This window comes from Chelonoidis abingdonii, chromosome 2 (assembly GCF_003597395.2).
Source record: "Chelonoidis abingdonii isolate Lonesome George chromosome 2, CheloAbing_2.0, whole genome shotgun sequence".
Taxonomy (NCBI): Eukaryota; Metazoa; Chordata; order Testudines; family Testudinidae; genus Chelonoidis; species Chelonoidis abingdonii.
In genome coordinates this window covers 153659736-153679228 of record NC_133770.1, presented here as the reverse complement: position 1 = coordinate 153679228, position 19493 = coordinate 153659736, and the positions used below count along the sequence as shown (strand labels likewise).

At 43.1% G+C, this 19493-nt stretch overlaps 1 protein-coding gene across 1 annotated transcript; it reads right to left on the bottom strand.

Annotated features, from left to right (window-relative positions):
• Nucleotides 1–803: 803 nt before the first annotated feature.
• On the bottom strand, nt 804–18751 carry DGUOK (deoxyguanosine kinase). Its single transcript, XM_075062737.1, has 7 exons — nt 18605–18751; nt 16535–16647; nt 12105–12292; nt 6984–7131; nt 5458–5573; nt 4273–4372; nt 804–2840 (listed from the first exon to the last, which is right to left on the bottom strand). The coding sequence occupies exons 1-7, from the start codon at nt 18720–18722 to the stop codon at nt 2814–2816; spliced, it is 810 nt and encodes a 269-aa protein (XP_074918838.1). The 5' UTR covers nt 18723–18751; the 3' UTR covers nt 804–2813.
• Between the last annotated feature and the right edge of the window lie 742 nt (nt 18752–19493).

The following is a 19493-nucleotide window of genomic DNA, read 5'->3' as shown; positions in this document are numbered from 1 at the left end:
GAAGAGAAGAAAATCTGTTAGAACAAAAGAACTATGTTGTATTGAAATTACAAAATGCAAACTTATGTTCTGCTTTCCGATAATAACAGCAGCACAGCTGAGATCTAAAACCACATGGGAGACAAAAGACAGCTTTCTTGGCAGGTGATTTTTTGATCCAGAATTCCTATTACTAAGTAACTGATTAAGAATATACATTAGGGGTAATACTCAGCTATGGTTATTTAAAAGCAAGTCTGAAAATTGCCCACCCTGGGAACACTGGCTTCTTTGTTTCCCTACTTGCTACGACCTCGCCATGCATAAAAAAACCAAACCTCATTTGTTTTACAGCCCTTGCAACTACCTCTGAGTATCCATGCTTTTTATTATTCCTAGCAAATAAGCAATTTAGAGCACAGTTTAAAATAAATAAATTGAATCAGGAAACAGGAGCTTGGAGGTCAGGCGCCATCTAGCGTCCCACTTCAGACTATAACAGGCACTGATGGCCTGATGGGAAGCCAACTGGGAGTTGCAGAGGCCAGCACCCACTACAGAAGCAAAGGGAAAGAAGATAGATGACTTGTTTAATGAGCTCAGCACCCAGTGTGCTGGGCACTTCTGAACATCTAACTCTAAGTGACTGGCCCAAAAAAATTAGACAGTGGGTCTGACCCAGGCCTCCCAGTCCACTTCTTTAGCCACAAGACAATCCTGCCAATAGTCACTAGTCATCTCCAACACTGATTTGCATGACTGATGCAATTTACCACCACACAGCTCCTTTCACTGCTAGACAGCCAAAACATGGACAAGACAGCTGAAAAGTAATATACTTTTTAATTTAACACAAGCTAAATAAATACACACAAATTTTCCTTCAGAATTTAACCTGTCCACCAAATTTACATTATGAGGTGGCTGTTCCTCAAATATTCACCCTGCAGACATCTATAGACATGTATTTATGTTCCCCTTGGAGCACAAGGTGATATCTAGATAAGCTTGTACAGTTTACTATTTACCTTTAGACTAAACTGGTCTAAAACTAAAACTACGTATACAGATTTGCTTGATTTTAGTCCTTCTTGGTCATAGGTTACATTGCAACACTCAGCAGTTCCTAACAGTAGGTCTACAACTTAAAAGTGACCAGACAAACATTTCACAAAATTCCCTCTGATTCACCAACAGGTAAACTCCAGACCCTACTGAAGACAGCAGGAGTCTTACGATTGACTTCAATGGGATCAGGATTTCATGCAATACACAATGGCCCCACAAGAGCTTGATTATGAAGGGCATCTCAGCACACAAGCAGTTGGAAAGATCTTTGTTACTGTCTTAACAAGGCCATATTTCTCTCTGGTATTTCAAAACTGCCTGTCTTAAGATCATTCCTGCTTCTCCTTTGTCTCTTCATGTTTACTGAAGACTTATTGGTCTTATGAGGCTTTATGGTCTTAGAGGGACATGCTGCACCTTCTAACAAATCCATTCAGGTATGTTTCAGCAAGGAAAGGTAAGTGGGAGCTAGATGGACAAAGCCAAATTTGTGCACCGCTGAACTCGTTCCATTTCAGATCAGATTTTCAAAAGGAAAATAAGGGAAGCAGGCAGCCAACTTCCACTGAAATTCATGTCTTTCTTTCTTCTCCCCTTCTTAGCTTCTGCAGTGTCCAGATTACATCCCAGGGTGGACTGCACTACTGTCGGCCCATCCAAGGTGCCAGGTTGAATGGTAAGGTAAAAGCAGCTTGTCAAACAGCTATCATTTTGCAAGGTATTTTAAGAACAGGATCTGTTTTGCATATTATATGTATAAATGCCTTTCATCTGAGGATGTCATAAACACTGAAGAGGCTAAATGACTTGCATGAAGTAACAGAGCAAGTCAGTGGTGGGGAAGGTAACAGAACCCAAGTGATCCTGACTTCCAGTCCCCTATTCTAAATCATTAAGCTTACTTTAAAGTGTGAAATATTAAAAACTTTTCAAACAATATATGGTATGCCATTTCTCTTTTCCTTCTGCGAGGGCTCCAGCAGCTGTCTGGCTGATAAGATGATACTAGGGCAATTCATCATTAGGCCCAAGATATAGAAAACACACCAAGTAAGTTGCAAACTTAATAAGAGAAGCTGGCTTAATATTAAATAAGACTTTGCCCTCTACTGCAATGAGTGGATTAGAAGTGCCAAAAATGGCTATGTTGGGTCTTATTCTCCACTGACTTGAACGTACCACTTACACTTGTGCTAAATGAGTGTGAAATGCTGACACTGATTTGGCAGCATATTACATTCACTTTGCACGGGTGCAGAGCAGTGGTGAATTGGGACCATTGGTTCCTATAATTCTTTACAACACCCTCATTGGGTGCATTCAGCATGTAATGGAATAGAAGGTTTCTGCAGATCACCTTCAGCAATGAAAGGAAAGCAAGGTTGAAATACTTAAGCTGTGGCATAAGTAGAAGGGATTTTCATAATGTCTAAAATCACATCTTTCCCCCACTGATCATAACACCCTTTGGAAGATCAGAAAATTTCTGAGGTTCTTAATCTTCTTTCCATAAGATGCACATGGGTGACTGTACATCTTTTCTCCTTCCCTGGAAAAGTAACATTTGGTTTGGAAGAAAAACACAGAATTCAAGTGTAATTCACTAAAATACGTCAGTTACATTTTTGGCCTTCCAAGTTTGACACACAGATTTGCTGATTATTTTGTTTGACCCTTTAATGGCAAGCAGCATTATCAGGTCCAACTGGTCACAAATAAATAAGAAATTCTGGGTTGGTAGTGGAGGGAGATGGCAAAGCTTCAGCTCACAGAGTCTTTATAAAAGCCTTTACCTGTGAGGGAAAGAGAGTACCTTTTATAAAAGTGAAATTTATCAGACTGCACAAAAAGCATGCAACAAAAACCTAAGTAGTTCTACATTTCATTCAAAACAATCTATTTGCTAAGGCATTATCACAAGGACTTCAAAGTTAGACTATTTTCTTAGTAACACTGATAGAGCAACAAGCTTTAGCAGGTCTTAAAACTTTTGACCTGGAGGGGTCAATGAAGAAGATATCACTATTTTCATTGCAGTAGTGCTCAAAGTTCACCATCAAGGTCAAGGCCCCCCATTGTGGCAGGTGCTGTACAAACACACATGAAGATTACAATCAAGCATACATTTTTTCACATACATTTTAGAGGACAGGCAGTAACACTGCAATGTACTCATATTTAATAAGTCCGTGAAATGTAACTCGTTTATTAGACTCATATCTACATGAATGCATTACACACACAATATTAGTAGAATACAATCCCACCAATGTATTCCCTGGGAAAATACCAGCGTTTCCCCTTTAGCAAGCCAGCCACCCACCACATCAATACAACCCCACAAAAGGAAGAATAATACTATCTTCTGTGTTTGCACCGTGCCTCACGCAATGGATTCCTGGTCCATGACTGTGGCTCCTAGATACCTATCACAATACAAGTAGTAATAATAAAAATGGACAAACATTATCCTGCTCTTAAACAAACAAACCTCCACTATGGACTTCCTGCCAGAATTCACAGTGTATTTTCACTGATCAGAAAAGTGATATTGTCATCCTCTATTTATTCAGGCTCCTCAAGGATGAGAGGAGCTATAGTTTTTAAAACTATTCAGAGGGATCATTTTTCTCCGGTACTGAAATACAGTACTTCTGGGGTGAAACCCGTCAGTTTTTTAACAGCTTACAAAAATGCTATGGTTTAGGGAAGGAAACTGGAAAATCGTATCCCACAGCAACTTCAGTGGGAATTTACACAGATAGCATGTTATTACCTGATATGGCACTTGGGCAAGAGGTGAAAACTATGCCTTTCAAGAAGTGTGACACTGAAGATCTCACAGCAATCAGGCTTTTAGTTTTATGTCTTATCTATAAGTCATCACCTCCAGCAGCACAGCATCTCTTAATACCAAGCCAGGATGCTGGAGACAGTAGCTAGCATACATACACTGCACCTAGCATACATACACAGCACCTGGAAATCTCTTGTCCAATTGCTGACCTCGCCTGACTGATTAGCTTGTGGGATGAAACCGGATCAGAGTATAAGGTGAAATTGCTGCAGGAACAGTCCAAGCTGATAGGACAGTACATAACAGATGGCTATTAGAAGGAGAAAGACATGCAAAGGAGAAACAAAATATTCCCCATTCTCACACAACACGTCTAATTCTGCATTTTACATGAATAGCAAAAATGAGCTGGTATCAACACTGCTTACCTTCCTCATGAGCTCTTCTTGTTCTGCTGGGTCATCCTCAAAATCATGATTGACATTAAGCACAAAGACTGGACCATTCCTTAGGTTTTCAAAGTGGACTCTGAAGAAAACAACAAGAGAACTGAACAATAGGCTTATTAGTGTACCTCTGGGGAGAGGTAAGAGACAATATGCCCAGACACAGGACAGATGTGTCACACCACTGCTTCAACGTAAGTTTATTTTATCATAAGAAAGATGTCTGCTGGACATAGAATTTCACCATCATTAAAAAAAAAAGACTCCTCCAGCTGCACAGAACAAGTCCCTTCCCTCCAGCCCTATCAAAATAGAAGATTTCCAAGCAAAGGGTTTGATGCTGAGAGATGCCTGGAACCCTCCACTCCCATTGGCATCAGCACCTAAGACAGTAGAGCCCTCTACTTGCTTACGAGCAAGATACCTACACCCTATTTGGATTCCAAGATTCAGTAAACTACCAGCACATTATACAAGTAAAACCCAAGGTAAGAGTATGGAAGGGAAGGGGTCACCTCAGATTTTCATGAGGTAGATGAGCTTCCTCCCTCTTATGGATTGTGTTATACCCTATTGGTATCTGAAAAGAGAACATGCCTAATAGAGGAGAGGACTGGAACCCTGAACCCTTGGGTTCTATCACTGTTTGGCTGTGATACCTTGGGCAAGTCACTTCATTTCTGTGACCCTGCTGTGCGGTAGGAAGTGTGATGGAATGAGTAGTCAGTGGAGAAGCCCCAGAGACAGCAGCCCCTTGACTATCTGACTGTAGTTGGGTTAGAGTGGTCTCTGGGAAGGAACTACAGCATTTGGTGTGATGGAGAGAAGCACGAATAACAAAGGGGAGCCTACTGCTGAAAGGGACGAGCCTGCTGAAATGTCCCTAGAAGACTGTGTTCGGTGTCATTAAGATTGATGGCAGAAAGCTGGCTGGGTAATGGGAGGACTAAGCGAGGGATGAAGATGGGTGGTGGACAGCTGGAGGCATCAGGGAGGAGATCTCTAGGGTTGGGAAAGGTACCAGATTATACAAGCAGGATGGTGGTAGGGAGCTAAGCCACAAACTAAAACAGGCACCTTTGCACAACAGAAGACATATTATTCACCCATTTCAAGAGCCAGGTTTGCATGGCCGAGAATCTGGAAGCCATTTCTATTGTCACTTACTCCGTGGTTTTCTTTACTAGCCAGTTTTCATGCTGAGTGTGAAGCTGCTCCAGATATTCCAGCTGGATCGCCTTCTCCTCAGGCCTCCCCCTTCGGTGCAACCGCTCCAGACATTTCTGAAGGGAGGAAATGACAGCTCCTCCATTAGCACGACCCACTCATTTATCCCACAGGACTCAGTGAGGTCTACTTTGCAAACTCAAACACATTTGGATGGGGCCAATGGGGATGGGGCACTTCAGACAACAGCAGCAGTTCAAATTCAGCATTAGGCAGCTGGAAAGGGAGCCGCACAAAGTAGGAATGGCTTCACACAACAGACCAGTCACAATGCCTGTCTAGGGCCAGACATATAGTGGGTGTGTAAGGATTTGACCTTTCATCCACTGGAGTCAGGGGCAAAACTCCATTAACTTCACTACAAGCACAACTGGGCCCCATACTTGGAATGTTTACACACACCCCCGCCCAGTGCTAGAAGGGCAGCAACTTGTGTCAGTGTTGACAGATACAGCTCTGGAAGAAGCTGAATCCAGCCATCATCAGGAAGAGCCAACGTGATGCACAGAGAGGAAGCCCCGAGAGCAACCATCTATACATAAAAGCAGTCTATATTCCCCCAACCCTCAAAGTAGTTTCCCATATACTGGGGCTAAGCCTTTAAAAAACAAGAGCAAGGAGTAGCTGTTCGGAACTAAGGCTGCACAGTGAGCACTGCATAACAGAGGGAACTGATTTTCCCTCTGGGTTATAGAATAAGTTCTTAGAAGAAAATGGCCCTCACTGGATAGGCAACGTGGTCCAGCTCACAGAGCCCTAGATTAGCACTTAAGAGATTTGGGTTCTATTCCTGATTCTGCTGCTGATCTGCTGTGTAAGCTCAGCCAAGTAACTGGATTCTTTGTGCCTTGGTTTCCCCTCCCTCCCTTTGTTTTGTCTGCTTAGTCCCTTTTCTGAAGAACTTGCACTGTCTCTCACTATGTATACATATAGTGCCTTGAACACCGGGGCCTCAATCTTGGTCAGAGCTTCCAGGAGCTACCATAATACAACTAGTGACTGACCTCAACTACTCGCTGCTTTCCTGCCTTGAGCAGTTGCAAACTGTCTCAAGATCCTTACATTGAAAGCTCAGAGAAGTTAGAAGGTTCTTTACAGAAGGATGTGCCAGAATTATACTAGGACAGGTAAATAAGATGGTTATCACAGGAATCTCTAGTGCAGACAAGTCCTTAGGTGTATTGGTTTTTACCCTCTCACATTTCTGGAACCTTTCAGAGACCCCTCCCCACATTAATTGCTGGGTTATCATCATCATACAGATTGGGAACTGAGGCACAGGGATTAATTGACTTGACCCAAATTACATAGCAAGGCTGGGAGTTGAACCCAGACCTCTTGAATCCCAGTCTGTTTCTGATCAGATATAGTCCAGAGTTCCTTTGCCTCTCAAGGAAAGCAAGGCCAACCTTCAATGCAGCCACTAGAGATTATTTTAGTTAGTTCCCAGTCATGCTCTCAGTTACCTCTGGAGTTGCCTGGAGATACAGAAAGCCATGCAGAGCAGTTCGATCCCCAAACTCTTGTACGAGGAAGGTGTGCAAGTCCTGGTAAATGGTCCATTCAATCTCAGTGAGGTGGCCAAGCTCAAAGAGATTCTTAGCAAAGATGTACCTAGGGAAGGAAGGACAAAAGAGAACAGCAAGTAAATTAAACCTGCCTAAACAAAGTCCCTGCAGTTCTAGAATGAGAAAGTGCATTTTAACTGTGGTAAGATCCATAATGCTCCAGACGTTGCACAGACACATAGGAAGACACACCCCCTGCTCCAAGAGGTTATGTCGACAGCATAGATTTAACACAGACATTTCAGTACCCAGAGAAGAGACAGACAAGTTGGGCTGTTCAGACACTGTCACACTGGATAGCAGAACAGTTACTCGAGGGTTTTTCTATTGTTAATTGTCTTAGTTCTGGACTAGGTAATGCAAATGTAGCTGTGTTGATTGGGCTGTCAGCCCTAGATGATGAGGGCATGTTTGCCTACAGAACAGGGATGGAGCGGACAGTGGTAGGGGGAGCTTCCCTCTTGCACTACCCTGCCAATGCATCTTGAACCTGACTTGTAGGGGCCCATTGTGATAATAGGGCCTATAAATATACCCTTAGTCCTGAGTTTAATTGTAAGAAGTGAATGACAGTTCATGTGATGTCACAATAACCTATAAAACAAATATTGATAGGAAAAGGCACAAAAAGGAGACAAAAACTGAAACAGTGTAAACAAAAATGGCCTACTGCTACAGTTCAAGGCTTGTTGAAATCCTGCTTGTGAAAAATAGATTACATGGAGCTGGATGTTAGTGAACCAAAACTGGTGTGTCAGCTATTAGGCCTAATTGGTGGACAAAATGAGGAAATGGGCTATTCCACACATCGCTCTCTTGTTGGGTCCTTACAAAAAGAGAATTTTGAAGGTGTGGTGGGGACACTGAAAGAACCAATGGAGGCTACTGACGCAAGGCTCGTCATCAGGGCTGCCATCACTACCACTTTCTGCAACCTTGGGCCTTTGTAATCATGACAGGTATTCTGACCAAACCAGGCCACAGGGAGGGACCCAGATGACTTCACCATTTCTGTCAGCTCCAGCTGAATTCGAAACACAATCTGGGATGAGTTATTACCACCTAAGAGACCTGAAGCAAGAGAGCTTTTCTTCGAAAACTGATTTCAACAAACAGCAGCTTTAGGCCAGATCAACCAGCTTTTCTTTCCTCCAAAAAGAAGAGTTACTGCCATTTTGGATACCATCTAAGGCTTTGCCTACACTAGCACTTTTGTCAGCAAAACTTTTGTCGGTCTGGGGGAAAAAAACCCCCACCCCTAACTCACATAAATTACACTGACAGAAGTGCTGGTGTGGACAGCACTATATCAGTGAGAGATACTCTCCTGCCAACATAGCTACTGCTGCTCATTTGGAGTGGTTTAATTATGCCAGCAGGAGAGCTCTCTCCTCCTGGCACAGAGCAGCTACACAGGAGACTGTAGAGTGGTGGAGCTGCAGCAGTACAAAAAAATAAAAACAACAAAATATATGGAAATATACCCATCTCATAGAGCTGGAAGGAACTCTGAAAGGTCACTGAATCCCCCTACCACCTTCACTAGCAGGACCAAGTACTGATTTTGCCCCAGATCCCAAAGTGGCCCCCTTAAGGATTGAACTCACAACCCTGGGTTTAGCAGGCCAATGCTCAAACCACTCTAGCCCTTCTCCCACTGAGCTATCCCTCCCCAGCTGTGCCACTGTAAGGTCTGTAGTGTAGACATAGCCTGAGACTATCAAACAAAGGACATTTCCTTTTAAACCTCTCTCTAGCAAAAGAGAAAGGAAACAAGAAATGTTGCTAAATTAAAGCCTTATTTAATGCTTTACATTTCAAATGCTTTTACAGTTTTTCCTTCTTTTCTGGATTTTTAATAGTGGGCCATGGTGCTAAGCAGGCTGAGGTCTCTGTATACCAAACCTTGTTTAAGACTGTTTAGTTTTGGATGGTGACTGGGTTATGTTAACACCTTTGGCCTATATGTACTCCACCTAAATTAATACAACAGATCTTCTCTAGGATTGGGAAGGGAATTGTGTCTCATTGGACCATTAAGTCATTTACCTGTCTGCTGAGACCACCAGCAATGATGAAGTCAGATGGTACCAATCCTGCTGGTGGTGTGGTGTGGTGTGGTGTGAGGCCCTCCATCCCCACTCCAGCTGGAACAAGGCAGAGATTCACCAACTCATTTCACACAGACCACCAACTGAGCATGACATAAGGCAGTAACAATTTTTGGTCACTACTGACCTAAGCACGATTTGAAACAGCGCCCTAAAGCTGAAAAGCTCAATTAACTCATTACCAATCCTTTCAGACATTTAATTTCAACACATTTAAGTGAAAATAGGTTTCCCAGACTGCAATGCATGATTGGTATCATACATTAACTTTCCCGTTCTAGAAGGGCTTAATCCCCAGAACGCAAAAGGTGTTAACTCCCTCCCGCACTGCCTGCAGGCAAAAGCTGTAGAAATGGGTCTTGGAGCATGGCCTCAAGATTAACAAATTTTGGTGGAGTCTTTGGAGTAGTCTCACTGAAAACCCTCTACTGCAGAACCCTTTGCTGAAATGTTGGCCTTGAATTATAGAGATCCTACTAAAACAGCCAGCTACTATTTTTTTTTTAAATAGTGAATTATAATCAGGGGTTATATTTTTCCACACACCATGAATTACTTCCCTCTTTCACAAGTCTCAACCCAAAGCATTTGCTTCAACACACTGTTTATGCTACTCTTACGTAATGTTCACACTTCCCTCACTTTCAGCGAATGCATATAGTTTATTATCTCACCTCCAATCCACTTCACCAAGGCATCTGGAAAAAGTGACCCTTTAGCCAGATCTAGTGCCAACATATTCTGAATAGCCTAGAAGGCATTACATCATAGGAGACACCTCTTTGGAAGACAAAGCACTTCCAATATGCCTCATGCTTCACTTCATACAACTGGGCAGACAGAAAATCTTGTAATTCCCATTTTTCAAGTCAACATCTGTTTAAACACTGCAAGTCCCATTAATTGACAGGAGCTACAAAATATATCATCAAGCTCCTTCCAGTATACACATGAAACTTTAATTAAATGAGTGAGGATGGTTCTTTTTGGTCTGCAACATAAGTGGCAATTAGCAACTCAAAATATATATTCAACTAGGTTCTAAAGATTGTTTCTTTGAAATAATATGAATAGAAATATTTAAATGAATTTTATATAAACCTTTAAATTAACTGCTTTAATTAACATTCTTCTGCTGTGCTGGAAAACCAACCACAACAGCATCAAGTTAATGCAAGAGAATCAGGAAATGAAACTGAGAACAGCATGACAAACACCACAGATCAGCTTTAACTAGTCCTTGGAACTCAAGGACATTTAGGGTATGGCCACACTCGAAACTTCAAAGCGCTGCTGCGGGAGCGCTGCTGCGGCAGCGCTTTGAAGTGTGAGTATAGTCACAGCACCAGCGCTGGGAGAGAGCTCTCCCAGCGCTGCACGTACTCCACATCCTCATGGGGTTTAGCTTGCAGCACTGGGAGCCGCGCTCCAAGCGCTGCAGCACTGTTTACAGTGACGCTTTACAGAGCTGTATCTTGCAGCGCTCAGGGGTGTGTTTTTTTCACACCCCTGAGAAAGTTGCAGCGCTGTAAAGCACCAGTGTAGCCATGGCCTTAGCTTATTGGCTAAGCTTTTCACTTGTCCTTTAGAAACGGACTGCTGAAAACGGTGGCAGTCAGTGCAGTTGCTTCATGTCAGACAAAGTCTGCTTAGTTGCACTGGTAACTACAATGGAGTTATTTCCAAATTTACACCAGAGTAAATGAAAGCAGTGTGAACATGTATGAACTGCTCCAATTAAAATCATGTGAAATATTCATAAATATCATGTGTATATTACATGAACCTATGATCCTTGAGGTATCAGCAAGATAATTTTGTTTGACCTTTTTAACCTAAATGAATCAACCAACCATTTTATTGCTCACCTGAATGATCCTTTAAGGCAGAGTTCCATGTATACCTAAGAATGAAACTGACCAGGCTACTTTCATTCCTTGAGTCGAGTGCATTGTAAATTGGAAGCAAGAAAAATAATGAAAAAAAATTTGAATCTGAAAATCCGACTACTTCTTGTGTTTCCTCTCTTAGGTATTTACAGGACACCAATTACCACTGGACCTATTATTAACAACATATGTGATTTTCTTTTTTAAATATCAGTTTCAAGTTTATGTTGACAGTAGGACTTTCGGCCATTCAAGCGTCAGATGGACTGCATTATCATCTCATCACTAGTCCAGAATACACCCTGAATGTGTGTTTGATTTCTGAGATACTTGAACACATCACAGAGACTTAGAATTCAATCATTAATCCACAGTTTTCTGCTGCTCCTGTAGGTGCCAAAAGACACATAATCTGGGGCAGTTTATGGAAGGATGATCTTTTGTTAAGGCACTTGACTGGGACTCAGGAGACCTGGATTCAATTTCCGCTTCTGCCACACACCTCCTGTACAACCTTGAGTTTGGTTCACCAACTCCCTGCACTTTGTGCAGTCATTTACACTGGGGCACGGCAAGCATGAAATTCTACCCCTCTGTTCTGATGGCATTTTACATTCATTTTACATTGGTGTAAGTGACAACACAAGGTGCAGAACAGCAATGAATCAGGCTCTTAGGCTCTGTGCCTCAGTTACCCCATCTGTAAAACACACATAATAGCTCTGTGATGTAGAGAGTACTACGATAAGAAATGTTTGTGATACTATGGTAAAAGGGATCAGAAAAGTGCCTATTTACATAGTTGTAAGGATTCTCTGATCAGTTTGTTGATGTTAAAAGGGGTGTATGTCAGAAACCCACCTCTAGAAAACAAACAGTATTTATTGTGTGGCCAAGTGCCATAAAAGAGGCATGATATCTTAAATGGCATTGCCATGTTTCTCCGCACATACTGACTAACAGAAAGCACCGTAGTTTAGCTGAAGCAGTTGGGGGGTTGGAGATTTTTAGCACTGTACCTATCACTGTATACAGATCTCTCAAAAATCTGCACTGGATCCCGGGTCTTCAACAGCTTCTCTGAAAGGGGCTCCAGCTGGGCCTTAAGTCGACTCATGCAGGAGTATGTCTGGAACGTATAGGACCACCGAGAAGGCTCCTGATAGACCATTTGAAGCAGGTTGCCAAAGTTCTGAGAAGATGAGGTCTGCTAGGGAATGGCAAAAAAGCACATTTAAGAAGACAGTCTCACTGAAAGAGGTTCTCAGGCTATCCATCCCTATCACTGGCCGCAGGGTATTCTCAGGTAAAACTGGTGCAAGACTCAGAATTCAGCATCAGAAGTGTCATAAACAGATAGTTAGGGTTAATGTCTTTTTTACCTGTAAAAGGGTTAAGAAGCTCAGTAAACCTGGCTGACACCTGACCAGAGGACCAATAGGGGGACAAGATACTTTCAAATCTTGGTGGAGGGAAGTCTTTTGTTTGTGCTCTTTGTGTTGTTGTTGTTCGCTCTTGGGACTAAGAGGGACCAGACGTACATCCAGGCTCTCCAAATCTTTCTGAATCAGTCTCTCATGTTTCAAACTTGTAAGTAATTAGCCAGGCAAGGCGTGTTAGTCTTATGTTTGTTTTCTCAACTTGTAAATGTTTCTTTTTGCTGGAAGGATTTTACCTCTGTTTGCTGTAACTTTGAACCTAAGGCTAGGGGGGGCCCCTCTGGTCTATAGGAATCTGATTACCCTGTAAAGCATTTTCCATCCTGATTTTACAGAGATAGCTTTTAATTAAAGAAAGAAAAGGTAAAAGTTTTCTTTTTAAGAACCTGATTGATTTTTTCCTTGTTTTAAGATCCAAGGGGATTGGATCTGGACTCACCAGTGATTGGTGGGGGAAAGGAGGGGGATGGTAAATTTCTCCTTGTTTTAAGATCCAAGGGGTTTGGATCTGTGTTCACCAGGGAATTGGTGAAGTCCCTCAAGGCAACCCACAGAGGGGACAAAGTTTTGGGGAAACAGAGAATGCCCCAGACACTGGAATTCTGGGTGGTGACAGTGTTACCAGATCTAAGCCAGTAATTAAGCTTAGAAGTGTCCATGCAGATCTCCACATTTGTACCCATAACTTCAGAGCGGGGAAAGAAACCTTGACAAGAAGGGATAACTATGATCATCTAGTCTGATTTCTTGCATAACAGGCCAGAGAATTTCACCCAGGAAATCCTGCAGCGGAAAGGATTATTCTCTGCTAGATATTTGAGCCCAATAACTTGTAGTTGAACTAGAGCAATGGTTCTCAACCAGAGGTACACATACCCCTGGGGGTATGCAGAGGTCTTTCAGGGGATACATCAACTCAGCCTAGTTTTATAACAGGCTACATAGCGAAGTCAGTACAGTAACTCCTCACTTAAAGTCATACTGGTTAACATTGTTTCATTGTTACGTTGCACAACGCTCCCTTCTAAAGTTGTTTAGCAACTGTCTGCTTTGTCTACTGCTTGCGGGAAGAGCAGTCCATTGCAGCTAGCTGGTGGGCACTTGGAACCAGGGTGGACCAGCAGCCCCTATCAGCTCCCTGCTCCCCTCAGCTGCCCAGCAGGATAGCAGTTGCAGCTGTCCCTCCCCCTACTCCCATGTGCTCCTGCCCTCTGCCTTGGAGCTGCTCCCCGAGACTCCTGCTTGCTGTGCAGGGGGGAGGGAAGGAAGAGGGGGGCTAATGTCAGGGTGTCTCCCTCCCCCCCGTTCCTGCACCCCACTTCCCCCTGCTCTATGGAAGATGGGGTGACACACCAGGGCTCAGGACAGAGGGAGCTTGCAGCAGCTGCAGTCTCAGCAAGCTGATCTAATTAACAAGGCAGGTACTTAAAGGGGAAATGCCCATATCTCTTGGTATGTGTCTGTCTGTGATGTCTCCCCTCCCTCCATTCCTGCTGCCTAGTAGAGTGAGAGAGTTAACCCTTGAGGGCTCAGCCAATTGCTAGTTCATCATTTAGCAGTAAGGGAAATATCCCACCCTTGACTCCTTCACCTCAACCAAGCTTCACAATCATCATCACTGTATACTAGTATTAAACTGTTTGTTTAAAACTTATACTCTGTGTGTGTGTATGTATGTATGTGTGTATATATACACACACACACACACACACACACACACGGTGAAAAAATTTCACTGGACCCTAACCCCCTCATTTAGATTAATTCTTAAGTGGAAATTGGATTCACTTAACATCATTTAGCTTAAAGTCACATTTTTCTGGAACACAACTACAACGTTAAGTGAGGAGTTACTGTACAAAATAAAATTTCACACAGACAATGACTTGATTGTACTGCTCTATATGCTATACACTGGAATGTAATACAATAGTTATATTCCAGTTGATTTATTTTATAACTATACGGTAAAAATGAGAAGATAAGCAATTTTTCAGTAGTAGTGTGCTGTGACATTTTTATATTTTTTTGGTCTGATTTTGTAAGCAAGTAGTTTTTAAGTATGGTGAAACTTGAGGGTATGCAAGACAAATCAGATTCCTGAAAGGAGTACAGTAGTTTGGAAAAGTTGAGGGCCTTGAACTAGAGCATTTTAGAGATATTCAACCTCAATTTAAAGACTCCAAGTGATGAGGAATTTACCTTGTTAAGTTGTTCCAATGGTCAGCTACCCTCACTGTTAAGGTACAACTTTTTATTTCCAGTTTTAATTTTTCTACTACAAGCCACTGGATTTTACTCTGCCTTTGATAGCTAGACTCACTGTAAAGGGATTTCTAGACCATGATCAAGTCACCTCTTAACCTCTTCCTTGATGAACTAAATAGATTAAGCTCCTTAAATCTCTTACTGCATGTTTTCCAGACCTCAGATTATTCCTGTAGCTCTTCTCTGTTGACACCAAAACTGGACACAGCAAACTCAGCAATAATCTTTTTTCTCTAACGCACATGGAATCATAGAAGATTAGGGTTGGAAGAAACCTCACGAGGTATCTAGTCCAGCCCCCTGCTCAAAGCAGGACCAATCCCCAACTAAATCATCCCAGCCAGGGCTTTGTTAAACCTGGCCTTAAAAACCTCTAAGAAAGGAGTTCCACCACCTCCCTAGGTAACCCATTCCAGTGCTTCACCACCCTCCTAGTGAAATAGTGTTTCCTAATATCCACCCTAGACCTCTCCCACTGCAACTTGAGACCATTGCTACTTATTCTGTCATCTGTCACCACTGAGAACATCCTCTTTGGAACATCCATCCTCTTTGGAACCCCCTTCAGGTACTTGAAGGTTGCTATCAAATCCCCCCTCGCTCTTCTCTTCTGCAGAGTAAATAACCTCAGTTCCCTCAGCCTTTCCTGCTAAGTCATGTGCCCCAGCCCCCTAATCATTTTTGTTACCCTCCACTGGATTCCCTACAATTTGTCCACATCTTTCTGTAGTGCGGGGGGGGGGGGAACAAAACTGGATGCAATACTTCAGATGTGGCCTCACCAGTGCTGAATAAAGGGGAATAATCACTTCCCTCAATATGCTAGCAATGCTTCTACTAATGCAGCCCAATATGATTTTAGCCTTTTTGGCAACAAGGCACATGCTTGACCTTGATCCCAGATGGCTGCTTGTGAACACTGGGGACAAAAATTATGCTTGCCTTACCCGCCTACCCCAGTTACTCCATGGAGTTTATCATGAAGGAGGAGAGCAGGCGTTATCCCCTCCAGAGTTGTGGTACTTCATAGAAAATTGCTACTATTGCAGGTCAGCGGTGGTTGATTGGGCCTATAATGTACATCATTTAAAAAAAAAAATCATCATCACGACAATGAGCTCATGATAAATTAAAGATGTAAGTCCTGTACAAGAAATATCAGGGAGAATACAGAGGTACCGAGCATGAGCAGATTCTGTCTAGGTCTTTAATAAGAATCAGGTTGTTCTGCTCAACATTTATTTTGCCATTAGAGAGCTGAACTCAATGCAAGTAAAAAATATTTGTCCTCTGGATATAGGATGTTTGGATGAGCTGTATTAAGAAATAGGGGTTTATTTTTTAAAGCTCTTAAGAATTTACAGTTGATGCAATCATAGTCTAGATCACAGGAGCTGGCGTGTTAAATTTTTATCTCCCCTTTAAAAACATGTATCTATTCAAGTATCAAATGATGGAAGAGACTTATGGATGAGGAAAACCATCTTGAATAGAGACCAGTGACAACATCATCAGGTTTAACTGAACTCCCTTCTTAACCTTGTCTTACAGGGAAGGGTTGAGGCACAATAGTAGAACAATGAGCAAAGCCTGTCCTGATGCTGCGCTGCGGATAAAGAGAGGATTTGGGTCCCCAGGGTTCATAAGCACTGCTAAAATCACACGACAAATTTTGAAAAGCCTAAAGCTGGGTATCACAGCACCCACAAACCCTCACTCTGGTTATTCACTGTCATACCTACCTCTCTGGTACTGGAAGTTCGAACTTTTTGCCATTTTGCCACAGGTTCTGTAGCCATTTGCCATTCTGGAAAGGTTTTTCCCAGCAGTCTTAAGAAAGTGGACTTGCCCACAGCTACAAATTAAAATACAAGAGCAGTTGTCAAAGTCTGGCTAGAAAAGCATTATCAGATCCTGCAGGTAAGCTCAATTTAAAAAAAAAATAAAAAAGTGACTTTTCTAACCAAAAATAGAGACAATGCTACATGCAGGATTTGCCTTGCCTGATCAGACTTTTAGTCACCTAGCCCAGTATCCGGCCTCCAATATTAGCTAAGTTGCCATTGTTTTGACATGTATTAAGTACATATTTTGTTTTAAAAAAAATACACTAAAAATATCTTTTGGTAACCTCCCTCTCCATACAGAAGAAACTCTCTCCTATTACCACAAAATTAACAGCTTCTCCCACTTCTCCAAGGTTGAATGGAGACTCAATACGAGACCCTATCTTTTTTTTTTTTAACCAAATATATAACAATACATTTACTCGACACAGACAACATATAAGAGGCACCTAAAGAATACCTAGGATGTAGACTTACTAGGACTTTATGATGCACTAGAATTAACAAAATAAGCTGGTTGTCTATTTCTATTTGTCGGCCTTAATTTTTAAGGCCACAATTCTAAAAACACTCATCTCTATGCATAATGAGTATTTGAAGATTGGGGCCTTTGATCATAAACTCTGAGTCTGGGACTGTACTGTATTCTATGTTTGTACTGTCTAGCCCAGTACATCCCTGATCTCAGCTGGGACATCAGGATACTACCATGATAGAAATTTTAACACAATCTACTGTAAGATGCATTATGCTTGCTTTTTATTGGTTCCACACTAGTTTCCAAAGTTTGGTCACTTGCAACGAATCTTCCATCCATTAGTGTGAATTAGCAAAGTGCTAGAGTGTTAAATTTAACACTATGAAGCAAAACCATAATCTCATTATTTAAGGAGAACACTGTTAGATTCTGAAAGAAAAGATCACAACTATGGGCTCTGGCTTTCTGTTCTGTACAGTACTGAGCATGCTGTCCAAGCTTCCAAGATAATATTTTGGATCCCAATCCCTGCAAACCCCTTCCACAGATCCTTAACTTTAAATTCCACTGAAGTCAATGTGATTACTCATGTGTTTAAGAGTTTGCAATATAAGGGGCATAGAGAGGTCTTATGTTGCTAACAAGATAGATCCAACACAGAACTTTAAAACAAATCTTTTTAGATATCTAATCTGTTTGCAGCCCACACCGACACCACCATAGCCAGTGATGCAGGCTAGGGCACTGTCACTGCCTGTTTGCCTTTCTCTCTCTCACACTCTAGCCCAAAGCTCTGATGTAGGGACCCCTCTGATGTTCCTTCAGTGTGCCCTCCCCTCACAGCCCCCACCCAGCACCCCCCTGTCCTCACAGCCCCCCCAGCTCCTCTCACACACCCCTCTCCTCACAGCACCAACTCCCCCCACTCCTCACAGCCCTCCCAGCTCCCCCTTCATAGACCCTCAAGCTCCTCCCTCTCCTCACAGCCCCCACGCAGCACCTCCCTCTCCTCACAGCCCCCCAGCCCCACACCCCCTCTCCTCACAGCCCTCCCAGCTCCCCCTTCATAGACCCTCAAGCTCCTCCCTCTCCTCACAGCCCCCACGCAGCACCTTTGGGGTGGGTGGGGCTCGTGGGAGGAGGGGGGGCCTTCCCAGCTCCCTTCTCAGGGGACCCCCGTGCCTTCTTTCCTCACGCCCCACCTGCCTTATTGCTCTCTCTAAGCCCCGCGCTCTTCACACCCTCTCCTTCACAGCCCCCCGTTTCTCTCAACCCCCTCTCTGCAGCCCACTGACGCACCCCATCTCTCACAGCCCCCCAGTTCTCTCACAGCCCCCACAGCCCCACTCCTCACAGACCCCCCCAGCTTCCACACCTTCCTCACAGCCCCCCAGCCCCCTCTCACAGCCCCCGTTCCTCTCACACACCCCTCTCTCACAGCCCCACCCGCCCCCCCTCTTCACAGCCCCCCAGCGTCCCATTCTTACTCCCTCGCTCACGGAGCCCTTCCAACGCGCGGCCCCCGGCCGTCGATGTTCTCGATGAGAGCCGCAGGCGGCCCCTCGGCCGCGCCGCCGGAGGCGCAGGGGCAACAGCGGGCCTCATCCCGCGCCGGCCAGCCCCGGGCCTGGGCCTGAACCGAGATGCAAATCATATGCTTTTTGGCGCTCCCCTCGGGCGGCTGCCCGTGGTTTTGACTTACACGGATGTCGCGTTTCAACATGCAGACGTAGGTCCCGTTTACTGTGGTTGCTGATTTATGCAGATACTATTATAATATGATGACGTATGCAACTTGCTGTTTGTGAGATTATGGCAGGACGATTAGCTCAATTGCCAGTATATAATATTGTATTTTATGCAGATTTCATGGTACTGATACTCTGACATGGGTGTATTATGGTTGGCATATTGATACGGGTTGCTATTATTTTAGACATCTATGATAGTGATTAGGAGCATTTATTATAATTAGCAACCCCGGATCGATATGCGATACATAATCAAATCCATGTCGTATATCAGTACCTAATGGAATATCGCATTCATTCCATATAAATTTATTACTGGCAATGATTAACGTCTGCATGCGCTACAATATTATAATATGCGATTTTGGCAGATTCCAGATGATTAGGCAGATCTTCCCTGTCTGAAAACTATGCTGATTTTGCACATTTCAATTATAAATGATAACATTTGGATTACAGCTAGATTTCATTATAATAATATGCTGATTGTGTCACTGTTCCAATACAATTTTACCAAGCATAATTAATCTGAGGTATTAACTCTCCAATTGGACACTCTTATTCCAGTTCTATATTATATAAGCTTCCCTATAATTCCAAAAGAACAGGAGTAACTTGTGGCACT